The sequence below is a fragment of the Fundulus heteroclitus genome, chromosome 6, assembly GCF_011125445.2.
Source record: "Fundulus heteroclitus isolate FHET01 chromosome 6, MU-UCD_Fhet_4.1, whole genome shotgun sequence".
Taxonomy (NCBI): domain Eukaryota; kingdom Metazoa; phylum Chordata; class Actinopteri; order Cyprinodontiformes; family Fundulidae; genus Fundulus; species Fundulus heteroclitus.
This window is the reverse complement of record NC_046366.1, coordinates 33,595,769-33,616,541: the sequence shown is the minus strand read 5'-3', so window position 1 is coordinate 33,616,541 and position 20,773 is coordinate 33,595,769. Positions and strand designations below refer to the sequence as shown.

The window sequence follows — 20,773 nt, the reverse complement described above, 5'->3', positions numbered from 1 at the left end:
ATACCATGATAAAAAATATAATTTGTAACCAAAGTTATTAAGAGCCACTGTGGAAGGTCCAAAGAGACACAGGCTGCACACCCCTGGGCCAGACAGAAGCTCACAGCAGCAAACGACACACAAGCAGTTTTAGATTTTCTTAAACTTTGCACATCCCTCAGCATCAGTCTGAGTTCTTATAAAATATGCTCACAACTTTGAATTGACCTTAACCGTTCCTTGAGATAATTCTTGGATGTTGTAAAACTTGAGGCCTCCCTTACAAAAGTTGGCACACCGCCCTTGTGTGAAAGAACATTTTGAGCAAACGCAGTTTTTTCTCACAGGTAACTCACATTCTCCTCCGCTCTCGGCTCTATTTGTCTGTGATGCTGTCATCCTAAGTTTGGAGGATAAATCCCAGCATCTAGTCACATTAACCACCAATGATTGCTTACTGTTACAGAAGAATAAAGCAAAAATGTCACTAATATAGTATCTTTTTTTTTTCTTGTGTTTGTCGTTATCCCGCCTGGAAATCATGCATCTTCTAGTTCTGCTTTTCTTTTCTGGGGAGAATATTTCTGAGAACTGAGGCGGCCTTGGAAAAAAGGTTGAATCATGTGTCTGGTAGAACTGCACAATATAAATAAAAAAAAAAGATATATAATTGTGATACTATTGCTGAAAATGACAATATCCGTATGAATATCAACCATTTTTCTGGCTGTTTGCCATTACAGGAAGTCCAAACGCCACTTATAAGATAAATTGTGTAGGTTTTGGATCATTATGCTGCTGGAAGGATAATGGGTAAAAAAGGTTTTTTGTTTTAAATCTAAAGGTGTCTAGAAGTCATGTACTCTTAATATTCCCAGGGGTTTTCTTAGGGAAACAGGCCCAGAGCATCAGAGATCCTCCATCATGCTTAGTGGGCAAAAAAAAAATGCTTTTCCACTTATTCTTTGTTTAATGCCAAGTTTATTGGTGAAATGCTGAATCTTAATTAGCGCTGAACAATTAATCACATTTGCATTATAATCGCAATTTTAAAAGATGCAATTTCCAAATCGCAGAGGTCTGCGATGTTTGGCTATGTAACAATTAATGTATCAGACACATTGTTACATTGTATGTTTGCCTCCACAGGAAGGGAATAGAGTTGCAGCAGTGAGATAATATTATTTTAGAGTAAATTCTAGAGTTGATTAACCATTTTTTTATTTGTTTTAAACTTTATATAATGAATACTTTTTTTACCAGAAACTTTCAGGAATCTCACCATAGCATTAAGTACCAGTCAAACTGTTTAATGCATAGACTTGTTTGTTGGTTGCTCTTTATGGTCAGTCAGCAAAGATTGATGTCCAACTCCATTAAAAGATATTCTCTTAAATAATAATATTCTGATTAATAAAAACAGCTACATTTCTTGTTTTAAATGGTCTTTGTTTACAAATGTCTTAATCTACAGGCCATTTTTGTTGCTTGTGGTCAGTGCAGAGAAAATTAAATGGCATTTATGGTTGAGATGTATCACAATTTTGATTTTTGGCAAACTTTTACAACCCTAACCCTACTCTGAGCAAAGGACTTGAAAAGCTTTTTCTACCCAATGCTTGTTAGCGACGGTGAGCCTGGGAGTTTTTTTTTTTTTTTTTTTTTTTTTTTACCTTTTACCTTTTTACCTCATACTCAGCAGTGTGATTGGTGGAAAGGTCTACAACTGTTTTCTTTACAGTTCCAGTTGTTTAACTTTTCAGTTTTTGCTGTAGACATTACCTGGTCTTCCCACATCACCTGATCAAACTTAAATTGGAAAAAAACAAAAACAGCGCTTCAGTTTTAAGAAATGCTGTTTGGGGCAAAAAGAGGAGCACCATTTATTTATTGCTTTTTATAAAAGAAATGAACAAGGACTCTTTTTTTTTTTTACTCCCTCCTAATAACTGGGCTCACGATAAAGGTTATAGATTTTTTTAGATATGAGATAATGCAACTTTAATGAAAGATTATATAAAAGTCAGACATATATTCAAACACGCCCCGAGTGTGAGGCAGGTCACTGCAGCTCTAATTGCATTTTGGATGAGATGCTGAAGGTGAATTTTCTGAAAGAAACGGAAATCTTTGGCATAATTACACCTGCCAGTTACATCCAATTTAGCCGCCTTCGTAATAAATTCCAAGCCTGCCTAATTGCCTACACGGAGTCTCATCAGCTGAATTTTAATATGTCTTAAGCAAAATGTCTGACATGGAAGAGAAAGGATTTGATTAATTTTCTTTTTGCACCAGTTCCTAATGAGAGCAGCTCGGAGTGACTGATTTATGCTGCAGGAGATCCTGTCGCTGGACTCTGTGCTTAGTAGCCAGATTTGCTTGTTTGGCCCAGATTCACTACGCAGGGAACAATGTTTTTTTTTTTTTCAAATTGCAAATGAAGGACAGTACCTCAGCGAACATAAAGTTTTAGAGAAAACGTTTTTTTTTTTAACCTTCTTTATGTGAATACATAATGTATTAACTACTTTCAGGATGGAAGGACGGCTTTAACCAGTATAATAAAGTGTTTCTGAACAGGATTACCAACTATGGCTTTAACTCAATGCCTTAAAAGGTATATAGCCACATTAAATTAAACTCAATTTACACCTTAAGCCCTAAACCTAAGCATTAGCCCAGTTTTCATTGTGTGGACCTTACAACGTTGGTGTATTGTCAAGTTTGGGCCCTCACAACAGTAGCTATACTCACACACACATTTTAAATACTGAGGGCCATGCCTTTACTCTCACTGACTTCCATTTATTTTCAACGCTTTCTACATTCTACATTACTTTCTAGTAAAATGTGCAAAATTTTTTCTCACTCAGCTGCAAGTACACACACATGCACCAGAAGCAGGAAGTGTTGCAACGAGTGATGTACAGACTCATTGGTTTATGAGGATACAAGGAAATAAACAGCCAGGAGCACAAACACACAGATGGACCCGGTCAAAGCTGAATAACTGCTGACCCAGTAGACGGATCAGGGTTTCCTGTGTGAGCAGCAGAAGATGGGAACTGGACATCTTGGCTGCCAAAAGACAACATGGTTACTAAAAAAACATTTGTCGTCTTATAGTCCGTCTCTTCAGCGTTGTCCATCGGGTGCCTAAAGTCTGAGGAGCAGCAGATTTTCGCTGTCGTGACACGGTGTTCTGGTTGCTGTCCTTGTTCGGATAATTATTTGGACCTTGGCTCGCAGCCCCCCCGCATGATGCAACTTTTAAACAAGACTGAAGAGATTTAATGGAAGCCCATCATGAACGTTGGATTTTGCTCCCACACGCTCTGCCGCTCTGCCAGGAAGTAGAAGCTGGAGTTGCCTGATTAAACTTTTGGAAAGAAATCAGATTAATTCACCAAAGGTTAATGATAGAATGTGTGATTAATATGCCTCCATTATGCTCTGCTGTATAAGAAATAAACTCCCTCCAGTCTTATTGGCCACAACTATGGCTGATTATTGAGTAAAATAAGTTTATGTGACAGGGAAAGAACAAGAAGCATTGTTACAATTAATGACTCTATGTTCATTGGCTATATAGCTGATGCTAATTCAGACCTGGCCCCTAGTACATGAAAAAAACATTTAGCAATCATAGAAAATAAAAACGGCTCAAAACAATAACAGTAAAACACAAGATTAATGCTCACAAACTTGATTTGATTTGAGCCATCGTTAATTTTGTTCAGATCTGGAAGGTATGGTTTTCCAGATCTGTGGCCCTTTAATAGCAAACATGATCTGTCTAAAAGTTGTTCTGCATCGGGCTGGTCTGCGGTTTCCATTTAATTTATTTACTCCCCTTGTAGTTGGACCAGGACTGTGACGTTTCTGAACAATTCGTTTAGCAGTGTCAGGGACGAGACCATTGATACATTTTTAAAACTAAAGAAGTGGTTGGTTTATGAGTGAGTGGGCCAGAACGATTGGACTAAAGAAGAATTTAAAACCTTTTTCAAAACCTAATAAGTTATATTTTCTTGAATTTTACAATGGTGCCATCTGATTGGCTTTTGGTCAAGCACTTTTAAGGCCTGTTTGTAAAGAGAATTCAAAGCTTTTATGGTGGATCGTCTGATCCCGGGCAGCATTGCAGCATGAAAACTGGGACAGGATCATAATCCAGAAGAGCATAGAAGAGTACAATGGTTGATTTTGCAGCCTTGGGGGAAAAAAAAAAGTGTCTGAAAAATATTTGTATTTGCGGACTTTATTTCCTTTCCCATTGACCTCATAATGCATATCAAAAATGTCTAAATGGGTTACCCCAACTGGCATTCATTTAATGCTAGTGTTAAGTTTTACATAGAATCAGAATCAGACATACTTTAATAATCCCAGAGGGAAATACCTACATAAATATTACTTGTGTAAATTACTTACATAGCAACCGTAATGAGGTATAACTATATATAACTCCGTCTGTAGACGGTGGACATCTCTGCCATATAGTCATAGTGATCTTTGAGTTTTATACTTGTAAAATGGGGTTGAAGCGGACTGGAAATTTCAATCTGGACACCTATAATAGGCGCGGGAACCTGTAGGAGATCAGAAAAAGAGGTTTAACCTTTCCAGGAATGGAGTATCTACAGACAGTTTTACTCCGTGTCTGTGCTCTCTCTCAGATATGCCTCTCCACGTGCGGCGCAGCAGCGACCCCGCCCTCATCACCATCAACGGGCCGTTCAGCGCCTTGGAGTCACGGGTCCAAACCGAAGACACTCCATCCAGAAAGAACCCAACCCGCTGGTCTACCACTGCTGGCTTCCTGAAGGCTCGCCATCACTCCGGCACAAACAGCCTGGAGAGGAAGGTGGGCATCTGATGCATTTTAACGACTGCACCTAAACGTTACCTGATTAACCACATGCACTTTGGAAGATCTGTTAAATCCTACAACTTTGAGATGTGTCTTGCTGAATTAAAGGGCTAACCTGCCTAGCATGCAGTGAAGCTCTGCTCATGAGCTCAAATTGAATGCCGCGGTGAAGCATCTAAAAGTTGCAGGACACCGGCCCTTGAGGACTGGAGCTTGAGACCGCTGTGTTAAAAGGTTAAAGGTGCATAGCCACGTTATTTAACGTTTTTTTATTTATAAGTCAGTAGCTCACTCTGGTTGCATACAAAGTGTTTATGAAAGATTATCACGTCCTGCCGGCGTATTAGTTGTTATTTTGGTGTTTTATGCTTTGTTTTTGCTCAATTTGTTAGTAAATAAAGCCTTTCGCGTTTATTTATGGCTAACGGCTATTAGCATCTCCCAGCGAGGCAATGATGAAAGGTCCAAGATCCAGTGGGGGGAAAAAGAACGAACACAAAAATTATATGAATCCAAGATTGAAAAGCCTGGATTGTCACTGGGACTACAGTCTGAATGTTGGTGTTCACTAAAGCGGACGCTAAACCTGCCAAGGCGCAGATGTGACGCAGAGTTGACTGATGAGAGTAAATGTTCTGATATGAGGCTTTTAAAGTTGCTGTAGATGGTTGTATTTAATTAATAACGTTGGTCTTCGATCATGTCGAGCTGCCACTTTACTGCAAGACATTGCAGAGGGTCAGGCGCAGTCTGGCATTATTTACAATTGATTTATTAATCAAGCAAACCAGCATTATGATAGTTCTGTGATACTGTCACTAGATGGCGCCACATCTGTTTATATCTGTTAATCATGCCCGGTGCTGGGGCTATTATTTTATCCACAAAAAGGACCTTCAACACATTATCAGGATGTAGGCTTGGTGTACATAACCTTATTTTATCATGTTTAAACAGTTTTTGGTCTTTGTTACAAGCATTTAATGTGGCTATATACCTTTTAAGGCATTAGCAGCATTTTCCTTTAAATAAGAACTTTGTGTCCATGTAGAGCAAAGGTCTGGATACGTACCGCAGTCTGCCGCGGGACGCAGGGACCTGGTCCAATCAGCGGGAGTTTCAGAGAGACACGGCCAGGTCGTCACTGAGTGCCAACCACCCCATGGTGGACCGCTGGCTGGAAAAACAAGAGCAGGTAAGTGTGAATGAACACGTTCAAACGGCAAAAAGCCCAGGAGAAGTGAACAAACTCCACTACCTATTCCATAGCCTTTCTGGGAATTGGTTAAAATTTGGGTGTCTACGAAGGTCGTTATGTCTTTCCAACGTGGAAAGAAATCAGCACAGACCTTACCGGGTTATCTTTCCCTGCCCGGCTCTGTGGGGAGGGTCACGATGTTCCAATGAATCAGAAATCTATCATTCTGCAGAGAGAAAAATCGGTAACAACTGGAAAACATTTGGGTTGAAAAAAATTTATAAATATGCAGCAGAACGAAGCGCAACACTGCAAAAACGGAACTAGAAATAAGTAAAGTTTTCTTAAAATTTGTGTATTTGTCCTTGATTTGAGCAGGAAAATAAGATGATTTGCCAATGTAATAAGATTTTTGCACTTAATATAGGAACAATTCATCTCGGTCATCTTATTTCAAGTGCAGGATGTCTAATTATCTTATTTTAAGGGTCAAAATACTCATTCCATTGGCAGATAATGTTTTTTACCTGCTCTAATCAAGGGTAAGTATACTAACTTTAATAACATTTTACTTATTTTAAGATCCGTTTTTGCAGTGAACAAATTAAGAATAATAACCACTGGGCAGATGAGACCCAAGAAGAGATGTTTGGTTGTGATGCAGGAAACCAACCTCAGCGCAAACACTTCCTACAAACTGTGGAGCACAGCAGTATGATAATCAGGGAGTGCTTTGCAAGTCCTTGAATTAATCTTTAATCGTTAAAGTCTGATAAAGTCACAACCAGCAAGGTGTCAGTCTGGACTCAGCCAGTTCTGAGACTGGTGTCGACGTGACATTTGCATGGATCGTGTTCTATCTTATCGCCTATCTTATCTCTTCTAACAAACCGAGCGAGAAGTTCTGGCCCACTCACTCATAAACCAACCACTGTTGGCTGGTCTGACGGCGGCGCTCCTGCTGGAAAAACGCGTCACTGTTTTTGCATTTCAAACAATCATCCATGAGACTCTTCCACGCGTGCATGCTGGTTTAATCTCTTAGGCATTTATGTTCCTCTCGCCGTCTGACGCCTCATTGTTTAAATAGCGTTTCCTGCGGCGGGTTCCGGTGTACGACACGATCTCTGCGTCTTATGCGACGCCTTTTGCACATCGCTTTCCCATCGTGTTTCAGTGTGACGGGGGTTAAATGGCGCGGCGCGCTGCAGGATCGTGCCGCCGCTATTAATGGCCTTCTGAAGTCCATCTGACTTCCTCCTCGAACGGCACTAAGAATAATATTTGTGTGTGGGCTGTTTTATGCCCTTTCTCTGTGTGACGGTATGAATCTGCTTGATGACGGAGCTTGCAGGAGGTGCTCAGAAAATATAGCTCCAAAGTTGCACAGAGAAAGTTTTCTCTCGTCTCCCTGATGTTTGCTCTGCTGCTTGCCGCTTCTTTCCGTCTGCACAAATTTCCACCGAATCCGACAGATTGTGTCGGGAAACGCGTGCAAACAGGGCTGTTCGTTGTGGAGGGGAGTAAGAGGAAGTGCTAAAATTTCAGCGACCCCGACTAAAAGCGAGGCTGATTGATGGACAGGCTGTCAGGAAGTTATCCTCACTTTTCACTGCAAGCAGGGGGAACTAAATGTAACGTAATATCGGCCCCGCAGAATCAATCAGATTTCTTTTTTCACCCGTACTTCTGTTAAGAGTGACTGGTTTTTGGTTTTAGGGCTGCACAACGTGTGTAAAATGTGTCTCCATTGCGATTTTAGTGTGCAAATATTAATGACAGTTTGAAATGCAACATCTATTATATCTATTTAATAGCTTTTAAACGTGTCAAGAATTTAGTTCCATGATAATAACCTGCAGCTTTTTCCACGTGAGTAACGTACAGCGATTTATTTGATTTGAGGTATCTGTGGCGATTAAAGTGATGATGGAAGGAATACGGAAAGAAAACAAATGACTGAAAAAAATTATATGCATCTTTCGAAATATTTACATTGGTTAATCAAAAAAATACGTTGGAATAAAGTTTGTTTTTGTTAAAAATGAATAAAAAAAAAAAGTATTTTAGCCGTAAATCTTTCCCTGCAAACAGTCTGATACTGACTAACCTAAATGGGGCTCTGTTATGTATCTGAAAGTGTGGTTGTAGTGAAATAAGATGCGTTCAACAAATATTTTTTGGGAGCAGTCACCTTGTTGCTGTGAAAAAGTTTTCAGCTTTCTCTCAAACTTTGTTGTGTTTGGGTGTTTTCATAACTTCAATCAAAGAAAGGAAACAGATTGTTTCTTTGCCACAGGCTGCAGCCTGAACATCATATTTAGTGTTTCTTTTCTCCATTTATACATATACATAATATACATTTCTCAGAAAATAAGTTGGAAGTTCTTCAGGGAACTTGGGGAACTTTTTTTATTAATTTTTTTTACTAGAATCAAAAATAAACTCTGGCTTCTTGGAAACTTAATCTAAAGAGGGATATCTGAGGACATTTTACTCAGTATGTATACGATATTAAACGCGGTGTGGGATTACATATACAGCTCCTCAGGCTGGCCAGTCTTTTAGTCTCTGCTCTGCTGTAAGTGTTGAACGTCTCGCTGATTGAGAAGCCCGCTTTGTTCCAGGAAGGATGTTACAGCACCGCTGGCTGCGTGACGAGAAGCGCGCTGCTCATGCTCCACTTAATCACATAAAAGAAGATCCAGTCTGCTAGCAGACTTCTACATAGTTCTCAACTATAGGGCTTCTTTACAAACTACAAAAAAATTAATAAACTGAATAAACTAAAGCAGGTGTGTCAAACTCATTTCTACATCGGGCCACTTTGGCATCATGAAGTCATTAATAGGGTTGATTGTAACTGTATAGAATATACTTTTGACTTCATAATTTCATTTCAGTTCACATAGAAATCTACAAATGCATAGTAACATAAAAGTAGCACCCTTAGGCCCACTTTATATAGTTTATCTGCAAAAAAAGTTGATTTTGGGGTGAGTTACACTTTAAACTCTCATCATTCTGCATCACCTTTTCTCCTTTTTTTGGACATTTCTGGATTGTTTTAATGTGTTGTGGGAAAACTGGCAGGATGCTGTTACTACACAAAAAAAAAAATCAACATTCGTAACAAGAGGCACAGTTTTAGCCACTTTATACATTTTAAAAGGATGTATGCCTCCACTGACCTGGAAATTGTTGCTCAAAATATCCACTGATTACAGATCTAACATTTTTTAAGAGTTTGTTGTTTTTCTCAGGACCACAAACAGACTTTTAAAGCCTAATCCTGAACTCCGACCTTTAACTTAATCCAGACTTGAGCTCCTTACTGCGCTCTGAAATCGGGCCCAGTCCCAGGAGTGGTCTACACCTCGTCTAGCTGCCACGTGATTGGCTCTTTTGGTGCTCGCATCGACATCCCATTGAACAGGTGTACCTAATAAAGTGGACGGTTTGTGCGTTCATGCAGGTTCCACACTAAAAAGTGTAATTTGACCCCCACGTGTCGGTGATCTTGTGACTCCACCAGTCTGGAATAATCAGATACTTTGACTAGGCCTGGAGAAAAAAATGCTTCTTGGTTCAAATCTGAGGAGGCTGCAGCATTTTTACTGCATCCTCCTAATGGGGGAAAGTTTGGCTTGTTTTTATTGGCCCCCTTCACTACAGTCAACTGTTGCACTGAAAATATTTGGCACAAATAAGCCAAGAGTGGACTTTTATCCAGCTACGTGGGAAACCTTTTATCCACACTACAAGTTAGAGTAAGTGAAAGGAGAATCAGACGGCGAGAATGGGGAAACGCAGCGATTTTTAATTAGCGCAGAGCGGCTCGGGATTGATGAATTAGGCAAAGCAATGTCCCGTAGTCGGTTTCATCTGATCCTCCCAGAATAAATACCACGGAGCAGACGGGTTTTACAACAGAGAGACGCGTAATGAAGGACGCCTATTTTCCCGGTGCGGAGAATCCGGCTTCTGGTTGGGGCTCTGCTTTGTGACTGAAGCGATCCAGATTAAACTCGCGCTGAAATGAACGCTTCTGCTCTCTGCAGAAGTGGGTAATTGTGCGCCTGCAGCTCTCCGACGTGCACGGACGGACAGGGGGGGTGGGTAGATAGATAGAGAGAAGAGGAAGTACAATAGTTTGGAGCGGCGTTCCAGGCTCCCTTTGGCAACAGGTTAGGGGTGGCCATGGCAACAAGCGAGCTGTCAGTGGAGTGTGTGTTAATGAAAGCCGGTTGGAGGTGCAGTGGCAGCGAAAACAAGCCTTCACCGCTCTGTGTGTGTGTGTGTGTTTGTTTATATTATGGGGTCGATTCTGCATCCGTGTGTGTATGTGTGTTTATGGTTTGTGCTTCAAGTGTCAAAAAAATAAAAATAAAAATCCAGGAAGTCTTCCACTGCATTGCAAATCAACCAATTACAGGGGAAGAGGCGGAAAAGCCGGTGCTCTTCCTGGGGTGTCGGTGAGCCTGAACCCACAGCAATCAGCGCAGCGGCACACACGTCGTCGGGGCGGCATCCGGTCCTCGCCTCGCCGAGGAGACGGCGGTCTCTGTGGACTCCCAAGTGTCACAGCGTGTCGCCTCGTGTTTGCCGCTTCCCAAAATCCCCACGCTTGGTTAGAAGGGCCTGCTTTTATTTATTCATTTATTTATTTCCGATGACCAATTAATGCCTGGGCTTGATGTTCGATGCGTTTCATCTAAAACCTGCAGGCACCCTACGGACAGCTGCGAACACGACGGCGCTGTAAGAGCTCACCAGTTTCAAGCTGAAGAGCCGTAGCTGCACAAGGTTAACGAGAAAACAAATGGTTTCTGTTTGACAGAATCTACCAGACTACTGCCGATGAAGTCCGCGTCCAGGACCCGCCGTCCTCCGGCACAGATGTGAAGCACAGCTGTCTAGCTAGGCGCACGTCGCGCCTGTCGTCTGCTGTAATATTGAAAACGCTGGTAAAGGTGGTTAGCTGCTGGTTTAAATCAGGCAAAAAGTAGCTGTGGATTGGCAACGTTAGAGTATGAACGTCTGCTGTGTGGTGACCAGAAAGTGCAAGAATGTCACTGTGGGGGAAGTATACTGTGGTTATAATTTGAATCAGAAAGAAATCTGCTGTATTCACATTATGATATATTAATGTTCAGCCCCTCAGTTCTGTCCGTCCCTCCCTCGGTTTTCTGCCACTACTCTCTGCCTGTCCCATCAGTTCACCTGTTAACCCGTTAATCAATTAGTCGTGATTAACCGATTGTTGTAATAATCCTCAACCTATTAAGCAACTGAACAATTGTCAGCTGATGTATGCAGACTCCAAAACATATCATCTGCTGAAGGAACAACCCACTCAGGATTAGCAATGAAGCCAAACGAATACATTTTGCGTTTAAGAAGAAAGTTGGGTTAAGAACAGAATACAGAGAATCCAGATATTTTTATGCATAAATTACATCTTGTATCACCTTAAGTATAGCTCTCTTCTAAAGGGCGATTTCCTGCTGTAATGACTAAGCAGCGACGCCTTTAAACTCCTTTACCATCATAATGTCTTTTATACTGTATGCTTTCTGCAGCCGACGATGATGATGATGATTATGATCCCCTGCTGAAGGTTGGACCGAATCTTCACCAGCTGTGACAAACATGTTTCTCACTGCAGGACATTGGCAGAAGAGCTCAGCTTGATTAATTTTTTTATTTTTTGGGTTTGTGCGTCGGCTGCAGTGTCCTCGGTTATTGGCCTGCTGAGGATCTGATTCATCCCTCACGGCTCTGTGGAAACATCTGCACACAGTGTCCATGCATGCGTCGTACTGCTTCACGCACGCACAAGGCCCCCGACTGCCTGAGATGAAGGCCGATGTGAAGAGAACACAAACTGCGACAAAACTCCTGAAGCCCACCGACTCTCCACAAATCTTGCGTGCAGCACGTTAGGATCGCCGGAGGGTTGAGTCCCCCAGGTGCACGCCGCAGCTTTGCAAGGATAAATCACGCGGGCCCGAGCCGTGCGCTCATAAATCACGTCGGGCCGCGCTGGACGTCCATCTGAATGCGCATGCATAATGTACACCGGCGTTCTGTCGGCTTCGGGGCGCTGCGGCGTTTGGCGTGCGTGTTGTTTTTCTGCGTGAGACGGGTGAAAGTGGAAGAGGGCTGCAGCGTTTTTGGGGGCAGCAGGGTGCGTGTGGGCGCGACACGAGTGGCCAGCAGGTGCCGCTGTGGAGCTGTCGCTGGAGTCCAGCAGGTCTGTGTGTGTGCGTGTGTGTGTGTGTGTGTGTGTGTGTGTGTGTGTGTGTGTGTGTGTGTGTGCGTGTTTTCTACCCTTCTGTTTGTGCTGTATGCCGGTGTTGTGTGAATGGATGCACAGATAAATGCTGTAGGTGTGTGTTTGTGTTTTGCAGATGTCTGAACACTCATGTGTTAATCCGCGCTCACCTTGTTGTAATGAGCCTTTAGTTTGACTCTTTTCTCACTATTTTTTTTATCTTCCATCTGTATTGTGAACCTTATTGTTGTGTCTCACACCTAGCAGCTTTTTATTTTTTTAGTCACCATCCTTTTTTTTCACATTAGATCATTATATCTCGTCTCATTGTCTCCATTTGCTCCTCGGCTTTGTCTCACCTCCGATAATCTTCACCGTCTGCCTTTGATATCCAGTCATCAGACGTAATTTGGGACCATATATCAGTAATTGGGGTCTTTCAGTCCAGGCAGCGTGTTTAGAAACAATGCTGCTGGTTTATGAGGCTGGGTTAAAGCTGTTCAGACTCTCTGAACTTACTGAAGTGGCTTCTGTCCGTTCCAGAAATCACCAATCAGGCGTCCAGTAGTCATGCAGGTTGACTCTCCTCATCAGACGTGATGCTTTGGGCTCCTATATTCTGCCCCCAAAATTCTGATGAATGCCAAACAAAGCTTGAAGAATCACTCGCTTTAATCACAGGTGTTCTCATTTTAAACAAGAGGGACATTGCAGGAGCTCCAGAGGAGCTCGGAAGCACCGAAACCAAAAAGTTAATTTGCTTTGGTTAGCTCTGGCCTTGGTAACATTTAGTAATCAGATCTCTGATCAGGTCTCTGATCACCTGAAGGGTCTCCAAGGTTTTGTGTCCGACCAGCATCTCTGGAATGTATTTAAGCCCAAGACCCGTCGGTGCGTTTAAGACCACCAACAGAATTTATAATCTTAACCTTTTAGAAACATTGAGCAAGTGGAGGGATGTCAGGCCTGGAGTAACATGACCTCTACTGCTGGACACCACTCTGGTAGTCGTTGTGCTGTAGCTGTAAGTTTATTTATTTTAGATTTTATTTCAATAATCTATCTATCTATCTATCTATCTATCTATCTATCTATCTATCTATCTATCTATCTATCTATCTATCTATCTATCTATCTATCTATCTATCTATCTATCTATCTATCTATCTATCTATCTATCTATCTATCTATCTATCTATCTATCTATCTATCTATCTATCTATCTATCTATCTATCTATCTATCTATCTATCTATCTATCTATCTATCTATCTATCTATCTATCTATCTATCTATCTATCTATCTATGAGTTTAGCAAGAGTCATTTGGTGTTCATGTCTGCCGTCCAACGTTTTGCAGAAATAGGATCATTCCTCTCTGCTCCGTCTCTATAAATTATTTGGCTCATTTCCACCTTTTCTTTCTTTTGTTGTTTAGGGTTGTGGACACAGAAGGTTTGTCATCTGAACTATTTCTGTGTTTCTTTGGCTAAAGGTTTGGGGTCATTATCCTGCTGATAGACCAGGTGACGGCTCATTTCCACCAGATTGTTTTCTTTACGTGAAATCTTTGTTTTCTATATTGTTCATGATGCGTTTAACCCTTAAAAAGCTCCTTGTGACATGTGGAGGAGAAAAAGGCCGCTAAGCAAATTTCTAGTGAGCTTATCGGAACTGTCTTTATTGTCATTATGAATACACGGGAGGTTATACGTAACGAAGTGGAGTTCAGGGCGTCATGGCTTTAATAGTCTGGGGTAGCGATGGCTATGAGTCTGTTAGTCCATGTTCTGATGGTTCTGTACCTCCTTCCTGAAGGCAGAGGTCCAAACGGCTTGTGGACGGAGTCAGCAGAGACGGTCCTGGCTCTGTTCTGAACTCCTCTGGTATACATGGAGTCCAGATCAGGGAGAGTACATCCCAAAAACATCCATGTGCTGTTTAGTTTAAGGCTTTTTACTCACCTATACCACTGCTGCTGATGAGGACGCTGTTGGTCTTCTGCAGATCCAAAGTGTGTTTTTTTTTATAAATGACAAAAAGGGTTAAACCTGAACGGGAATTTGTCCTTAGAGTCGGCGGATTTATCTGCCTTCGTCCTTCAGCTACAAACCGACCGTCGTCTGAATTCAAACCTTTTCACATTCGTCACCTTTTAGCGTCTTGGAGGAAACTTTTCCCTCTTCAAAATCCACAATTCTTCCCCCTTTACACACCAGCCTTTTAATTTTACTCCCCTCATTTTTCTTTCTGCCTGAGCTTCTCTTCTCCTCATCGTATTTGATCTTTCGAGATCTCTGGGAGCGCGGCTCCCTTCCAGCTGGGAGGGACATGATGGGAAACATGGAGCAGGGAGATGAAAGACAACTCTCATCCTCTGGAGGAGGAGCTGTTCTCCTGATGGGGGGGGGGGGGGGGCTTTCAGTCTCGGTGTGCCGGTTGCTGGCAGGACGGCACAAAACCTCGCACAACCACAAGACGAGGTGTTCGTCACCTGCTAGCAGAGTCTAATAACGTCAAAAACAGGCCGGCGCAGGTTGGACAGATGGGAGGTTTTGCAGAAATATAACCCACCTGTTGAGGTCTGCAAAGGTTCAGAGTGGCAGATAGCAAATCAGAGATAACGATCTCTGATATGCAAAGCCGCTGTGTTCCCCGGGTTCGTGAACAAGAGAGTTTATCAGCTGTTTACAAAAACGATCAAAGCAAAGGAGGAGGACAGCAGCGGCTGTTATCGGAGGAGAGAGTCGGCGATGCGACCGAGGGGGAATGCAGTCCGGTGGGCAGAGGGAACCAGACCACTGGAGAAGATGCACGGTTCTGTACGCCTGCCAGCGGCAACGTGACACTGAAAACGTGCTCCGCTCAGGAATGCATCAGTTTCCTTCTAGATGCGGTTAATTGGATGTCAGACCTAACACAGAGCTGCATGTTCTCCTCGTGAATGGGTTGGGTCTTCTCTGGGTGCTCCAGCTTCCTCCTGCAGTCCAAAAACAAGGAAGTTGTGTTGATTGGAGATTGTGGGTTTCTGATCGACTAGTAATGTCTTGTCTTTCCCTTTGTTGTGCTGCGATTTAATGGAAGCAAACATTCGTTGTAGCAAAAAAAGTGGAGACACGCTAACTTACCTTGCTATTACCTTTACACCTGTCTGTTTCGCCCGTCTCACCACCATGGGGAGCAGAGCATTCAGCCGCTCTGCCCTCCGCCTCTGGAACTCTCTACCACCCCTACTTAGAAACACGGACTCACTTCTCCATTTCAAATCACAACTCAAAACTGTTTAAGACTGCCTATTCTCTTTAATTATTAATTTCCCTGTCCCAGCCTCGGTATTTTTTAAATGTTTTTTGTTTTGATTTTTGTTTCTGACATTCTATTTTTTTTACCCTTCTGTACGGTGACCTTGAGTGTCTAGAAAGGCGCCTTTTAAATAAAATGTATTATTATTATTATTATTATTATTATTATTATTATTATTATTATTACTTCAGAGTAAAACACATCACCAAGGTGTTACATAAAAAAAATAAGGGTTTTTTTTTTTGGACTGCGGGAGGAAGCTGGAGTACCCAGAGAGAACCCACGCATGCACAGGGAGAACGTGCATACACCATGCAGAAAGGCCCCAGGTCCAGATTTAAACCCAGAACCTTCTTATGCAAGGCGGTAAGAACTGATTCATGTAAAATCATTCACGCCACACTGTTTGCGTTTTTAAAAGGCTCCTCCAAGCACCACCTCCTGTGGCGATTGCATTTCAGATGCTCCCTACGCCGTAGAAGCTGCCGCTGAGGCACGGCTCTGCCTCCCAAAGCCTGCATGCAGCTCGCTGGCGGACAACAGAGATAATGGTGTCCCCACAACTTGCTGCGAGCTATAAAAACCATTTAGCTGCCTCTTTATGGGGCGTCGAGTGTAAAACCTGTCGACTGGGGGGGACAAATTGTTGAAGCCCTGGCTGCAGACCTGTTTTTATTGTGACAACAGTTGAAATGCGTCAAAACGCATGGATTTAAAGGGACGGAAACTACCCGGAGGTCTATGCTGGAAGGTCTCATGTCCTCTATGAGGAAAAAACATGTTTTCTTTAACTCCATATGTCTCTTTCTTTTCCCTGAGTTTTAAACAAAGTTGAGTTTATTTTAATTTTTGCATCAATTATAGTTCCATAAACACAATTCCATAGGCCGTTTTTTTGTGTATTAGCCATTTTTAATGCAATTAAAGTACAATTCTTTTGTTATTTTTACTAACCTTGCTAAAAAAAGTTACAGTTTGAATATTTAAATACTTTCCCCCTCCCCTGGGTTGTCTGTCGCCCCCCCTTCCCTTCCCTCTCCAAGTTGGGAGCAGCTGGTATAGATGATGGCTTTTGTAAGAGTGAAGTGTAATTATTGCTCTGAGCTGTTTGAAAGAAGAACAAGCAGCTAAAATGACTCGAGAAATGATCAATGTACGTTTCTTAGAGATCAGAATTACCTCTTTACGTTGCAAGATCTTCATTTGTGTTTATTGTTTTTCGGTCTGCAGCAAATTACCTTGTTCTGCAAATCCCTGCTGGAAACAGAAGGAAGCATCTAGAGAGACGCGTAGAGTGATATCTTTTTTTTTTTTTTTTTTTTTTTTTTTCCTACCCCTTCTTGGGTTGTTTATAGAGCCATATCTGCTTCTCTGCAGCAGCCGCTGCTGCTGTTGGAGTCGGTCAGCATAATGGCCTTCAATCAGGCAGCCATGCCTGGGTGTGGGAGAGATTCTCGTCACCGTTAGCCGCCTCGTCTCAGAGGGCCGGTTTAGCCTCTTATTTCGCTCCGTAGCTGCAGCTCCACTGGGAGTCCCCTCCTGGTAAACGCTGCATCTCGCAACGAGCTGCAAGAGCAGCCGCAGCCCACCCAGGTTACCTCGTCGTCAGGGCATCTGCTGGATGCAGCGTGACGATTGCAGCAGCTCCCTTTGGATCTGACGAAACTCCATGTAGCGACAGAAACTCCCCTCCTGCAGCTGCAGCTATGGTGAATGCGGGAGCTTAGGGGTAACCTGAAGAGACGGGATTCACTCTTTCTTCATAGTTTGGGATGAAAATGCTGAACAAACTTGAAAGGTTTTGCTTAATATTGTATTTGAAACATTTTTTAACCCCAAAGGTTGCTGGTTCCATTCCCCGTCTGTCACTCTGGGCCCCTGAGCGAGAGCCTTGACCACAGATTGCTCCCTGTGTGCCGCTCTATGTTGGCACTTATTTATTTACCATTTTATATTCAATAAAAGAGATGATATATAGGGACAGACGAAGAGATTGCTACTTGATAACTTTTTTTTGCATTACTTTATATTTTTCTAAAACATAGTTTTGCGCTGAAAATGTACTGCAAATGTGTTTTGTACAGCAGCCTATTGCTAGTTGAGTGTGTAATTCTTATGGTTCTTCATCCATGCTTATTGGAAATGGGTGTTTGTTTTATGGCCTGTTTTGAAACTGGATTCTGCTAATTAAATATTAATGTTTATCTAAATTAGTTTTTCATTCAGTTTATATTCAAACTTTTGCTCTCGTGGAAACTAGGTGGAGAATTTCAATACAGAAAAAAAGTACTGAGATAAGTTTTTTCCCCCTCATTTCTGGCAGCTCTAACTTAAGTCACTGTTTACACACTTTGTTGGTAGTAAGTTTGATTTTTCTCTCAGTATATTTTGCTGTGTTGCCAGAACATCAAAGATGGTGTAGAAATGGCCTTTATTGTCCCTCAGTGGAGTAATTCAGGCGTACCATCCGGCAAATGGAAGCATGCAGATTCACTCAAAGGTAAATTATAATAAGAAATAAGACACTATGGGCAAATTTACAGCATAGGGTAGCATGCTCAGATTCTAAGAAATGTGCAACCAATAATTCATTAAAGTTACAAAATATGCTTGGATGTCTGTGCATAAAACAGCAACTTAATAGGTGTGTAGGGAGCAGTGATGGTCTAATAGGTGCGATCTGGGATAACGCTCCTTTGTGCATCTAGGATGCATCAGGCTGTCACTGAGAGCTCTGCAGCTCTGCAGCAGCTTCATGCATGAGGTGGGAGACACTGTCCAACTCTCATGTTATTTTTGCCAGAGTCCTCCTGTCTCCCACCACCTGAACTGGATCGAGGGGGCATCCTAGATCAGAGCTGGCCTTCCTGATGAGTTCAATTCAATTTTATCTATATAGCGCCAATTCACAACACATGTCATCTCAAGGCACTTTTCAAAGTCAAATTAAATCAAATCATCTAGGTTGCTCAAAAAGTTTCCTCTCTAAGGAAACCCAGCAGGTTGCATCAAGTCTCTCCAAGCAGCATTCACTCCTCCTGAAAGAGCGTAGAGCCACAGTGGACAGTCGTCTGCATTGTTGATGGCTTTGCAGCAATCCCTCATACTGAGCATGCATGAAGTGACAGTGGAGAGGAAAACTCCCCTTTAACAGGGAGGAGAACCTCCAGCAGAACCAGAACCAGGCTCAGTGTGAACGCTCATCTGCCTCCACCCACTGGGGCTTAGAGAAGACAGAGCAGAGACACAGAAAGCACAGAAGCTCACATTGACCCAGGAGTACTTTCTATGTTAGATGGTAATAGAGGATGATCTGCCCCCCTGGATGATGTCACAGCTAACAGAACACCAGACCAGGTGTACCTTCTATGAAGAGAAAAAAGACAGAGAACAAAAAGTTAAAGGTCGAAATAACAACAAACAATGCAAATTAGGGAACAGTAGGAGAACTCAGCAAAGTGAGAGAAAAAGACCCTGATGTCCTCCAGCAGCCTAAGCCAACCTCAGGGTAACCTAAGCCACACTAACTAGAAGCTTTGTCAAAAATGAAAGTTTCTCTAACTGCTTCCTCTCAGCTGTAGATAAACTGCTGCTCCAATCAAAGCCTAGAGTGTTAGGATAAATGGATGAAAACAGGTTGTACTGACAGCTTCCAGTCTTGTTCTTCAAAGCCGGTTTCTTGCTGTTTGTATTCTAAAACCTGGAAAACAAAAACAAAAACAAAACAAGAACAGAAAAAAAACAACCAGATTTCAAGTTGAAAGTTTCTCACCTGTGGGTTTACCATCCTGTGGGTGAGCTCTGTCCCTTTTTGTCGTTCCTCTGTGCAGTTTGTCTCTGCCTGTCCTCCCCGTCTGCCTGTCTGTCATTCTCTTTGAGAGACTCTGTCGCTGCCTGCCTTTCCCGTTTGTTGTCCCATCACTCACTTTATCTCCTCTGCACTCGCAAAGAAGAGCTGTTTTCTGGCGCCTCGCTCCGTATCGTCGTCAGGACTCAGACGCTTGATATGAAGAGAGATCCCAGCCCTTGAGAGACTGACGCCAACACCGGAACAAAGTTTAGGAACGGCTGAGACTACTGATGAGGCTGCTCTGAGTCAGCTGCAAAGCAAATGTCGATTTACTGAATATTCTTTACCGACTTCAGCTGCTTTGATGGAAACAAAGCAGAAATTGCTGTTAAAGTTAGATGGGCTGGACACGCTTTGGTTGATGCACTCATTTTATTCAACTTGATATTTCTAGGATTTGTTTGAACTCTCCCTGACATGCTGGATTTCAGCATCTAGGCTAACTGCTGGCTGAAGGAGACGTAGTCTTGTCTTGCTTTATTCAACCTCCTGTTTTTAACCAGAAAACCTGGGTGTGATTGATATTCACTTTTACAAGTGTTCTGGGAAAAACAGACATCAGTACGAGTTGAAGCATGGCAACTTAGAGCAAAATGCCTGCATTTGGATGAAGACTGTTTCTACAGCCAGATGCATCTGATGTTCTTTTAAAATGTTCAAGGAGGCCATATCTTTGCTTTTTTTTTGGTCATTCTGCATAAAATATCAAATAAATATAATTCATGGGTACATGCAGCATGTTCAAGTGTCTTTCTCACTCTGCCTGGGCCTTAGGTACAAAAAGCAACCTAACATCCAAGGACTGAAGGCTCTAACCACCTGAACTGAAAATATGACAAGTGACCCAGAATAGCCTTGCTAATTTAAAATCTCAGAGTGCCTCGGTCTGCAAGTGGAAAACAGAAGCTGAAGGGGATAAAGCATCTTTAACGTACCTCAGGAATACATGTGGCAGCAACAAGCTTCTTTTTCGCCTGGTCAAGCTGAACAGGGCCATAGTTGCCCTCACCCTGTCTTCCTAATGGATTTCCACATGTGCCACACAACAAGGAGGATTACTCAATTCAGTTCAATTTTTATTATATAGAGGCAATTCACAACACATGTCATCTCCGGTGACTTTCCAAAGTCAAATTCAATCAAATCCTCCTGATTGGTCAGAAAGTTTCCTCTCTAAGGAAACCCAGCAGGTTGCATCAAGTCTCTCCAAGCAGCATTCACTCCTCCTGAAAGAGCGTAGAGCCACAGTGGACAGTCGTCTGCATTGTTGATGGCTTTGCAGCAATCCCTC

At 42.4% G+C, this 20,773-nt stretch overlaps 1 protein-coding gene across 7 annotated transcripts in view; it reads left to right on the top strand.

Moving 5' to 3' along the window:
• The window catches only part of LOC105930934 (partitioning defective 3 homolog), a 343,689-nt gene that overhangs the window by 111,047 nt on the left and 211,869 nt on the right, over window positions 1-20,773 (top strand). For all 7 annotated transcript variants that reach the window (XM_012869384.3, XM_036138632.1, XM_036138633.1 and 4 more), the window contains exons 4-5: window positions 4,662-4,849; window positions 5,907-6,050. In XM_012869384.3, the coding sequence (XP_012724838.2) occupies window positions 4,662-4,849; window positions 5,907-6,050 (332 nt within the window). The remainder of the gene's footprint in view (window positions 1-4,661; window positions 4,850-5,906; window positions 6,051-20,773) is intronic.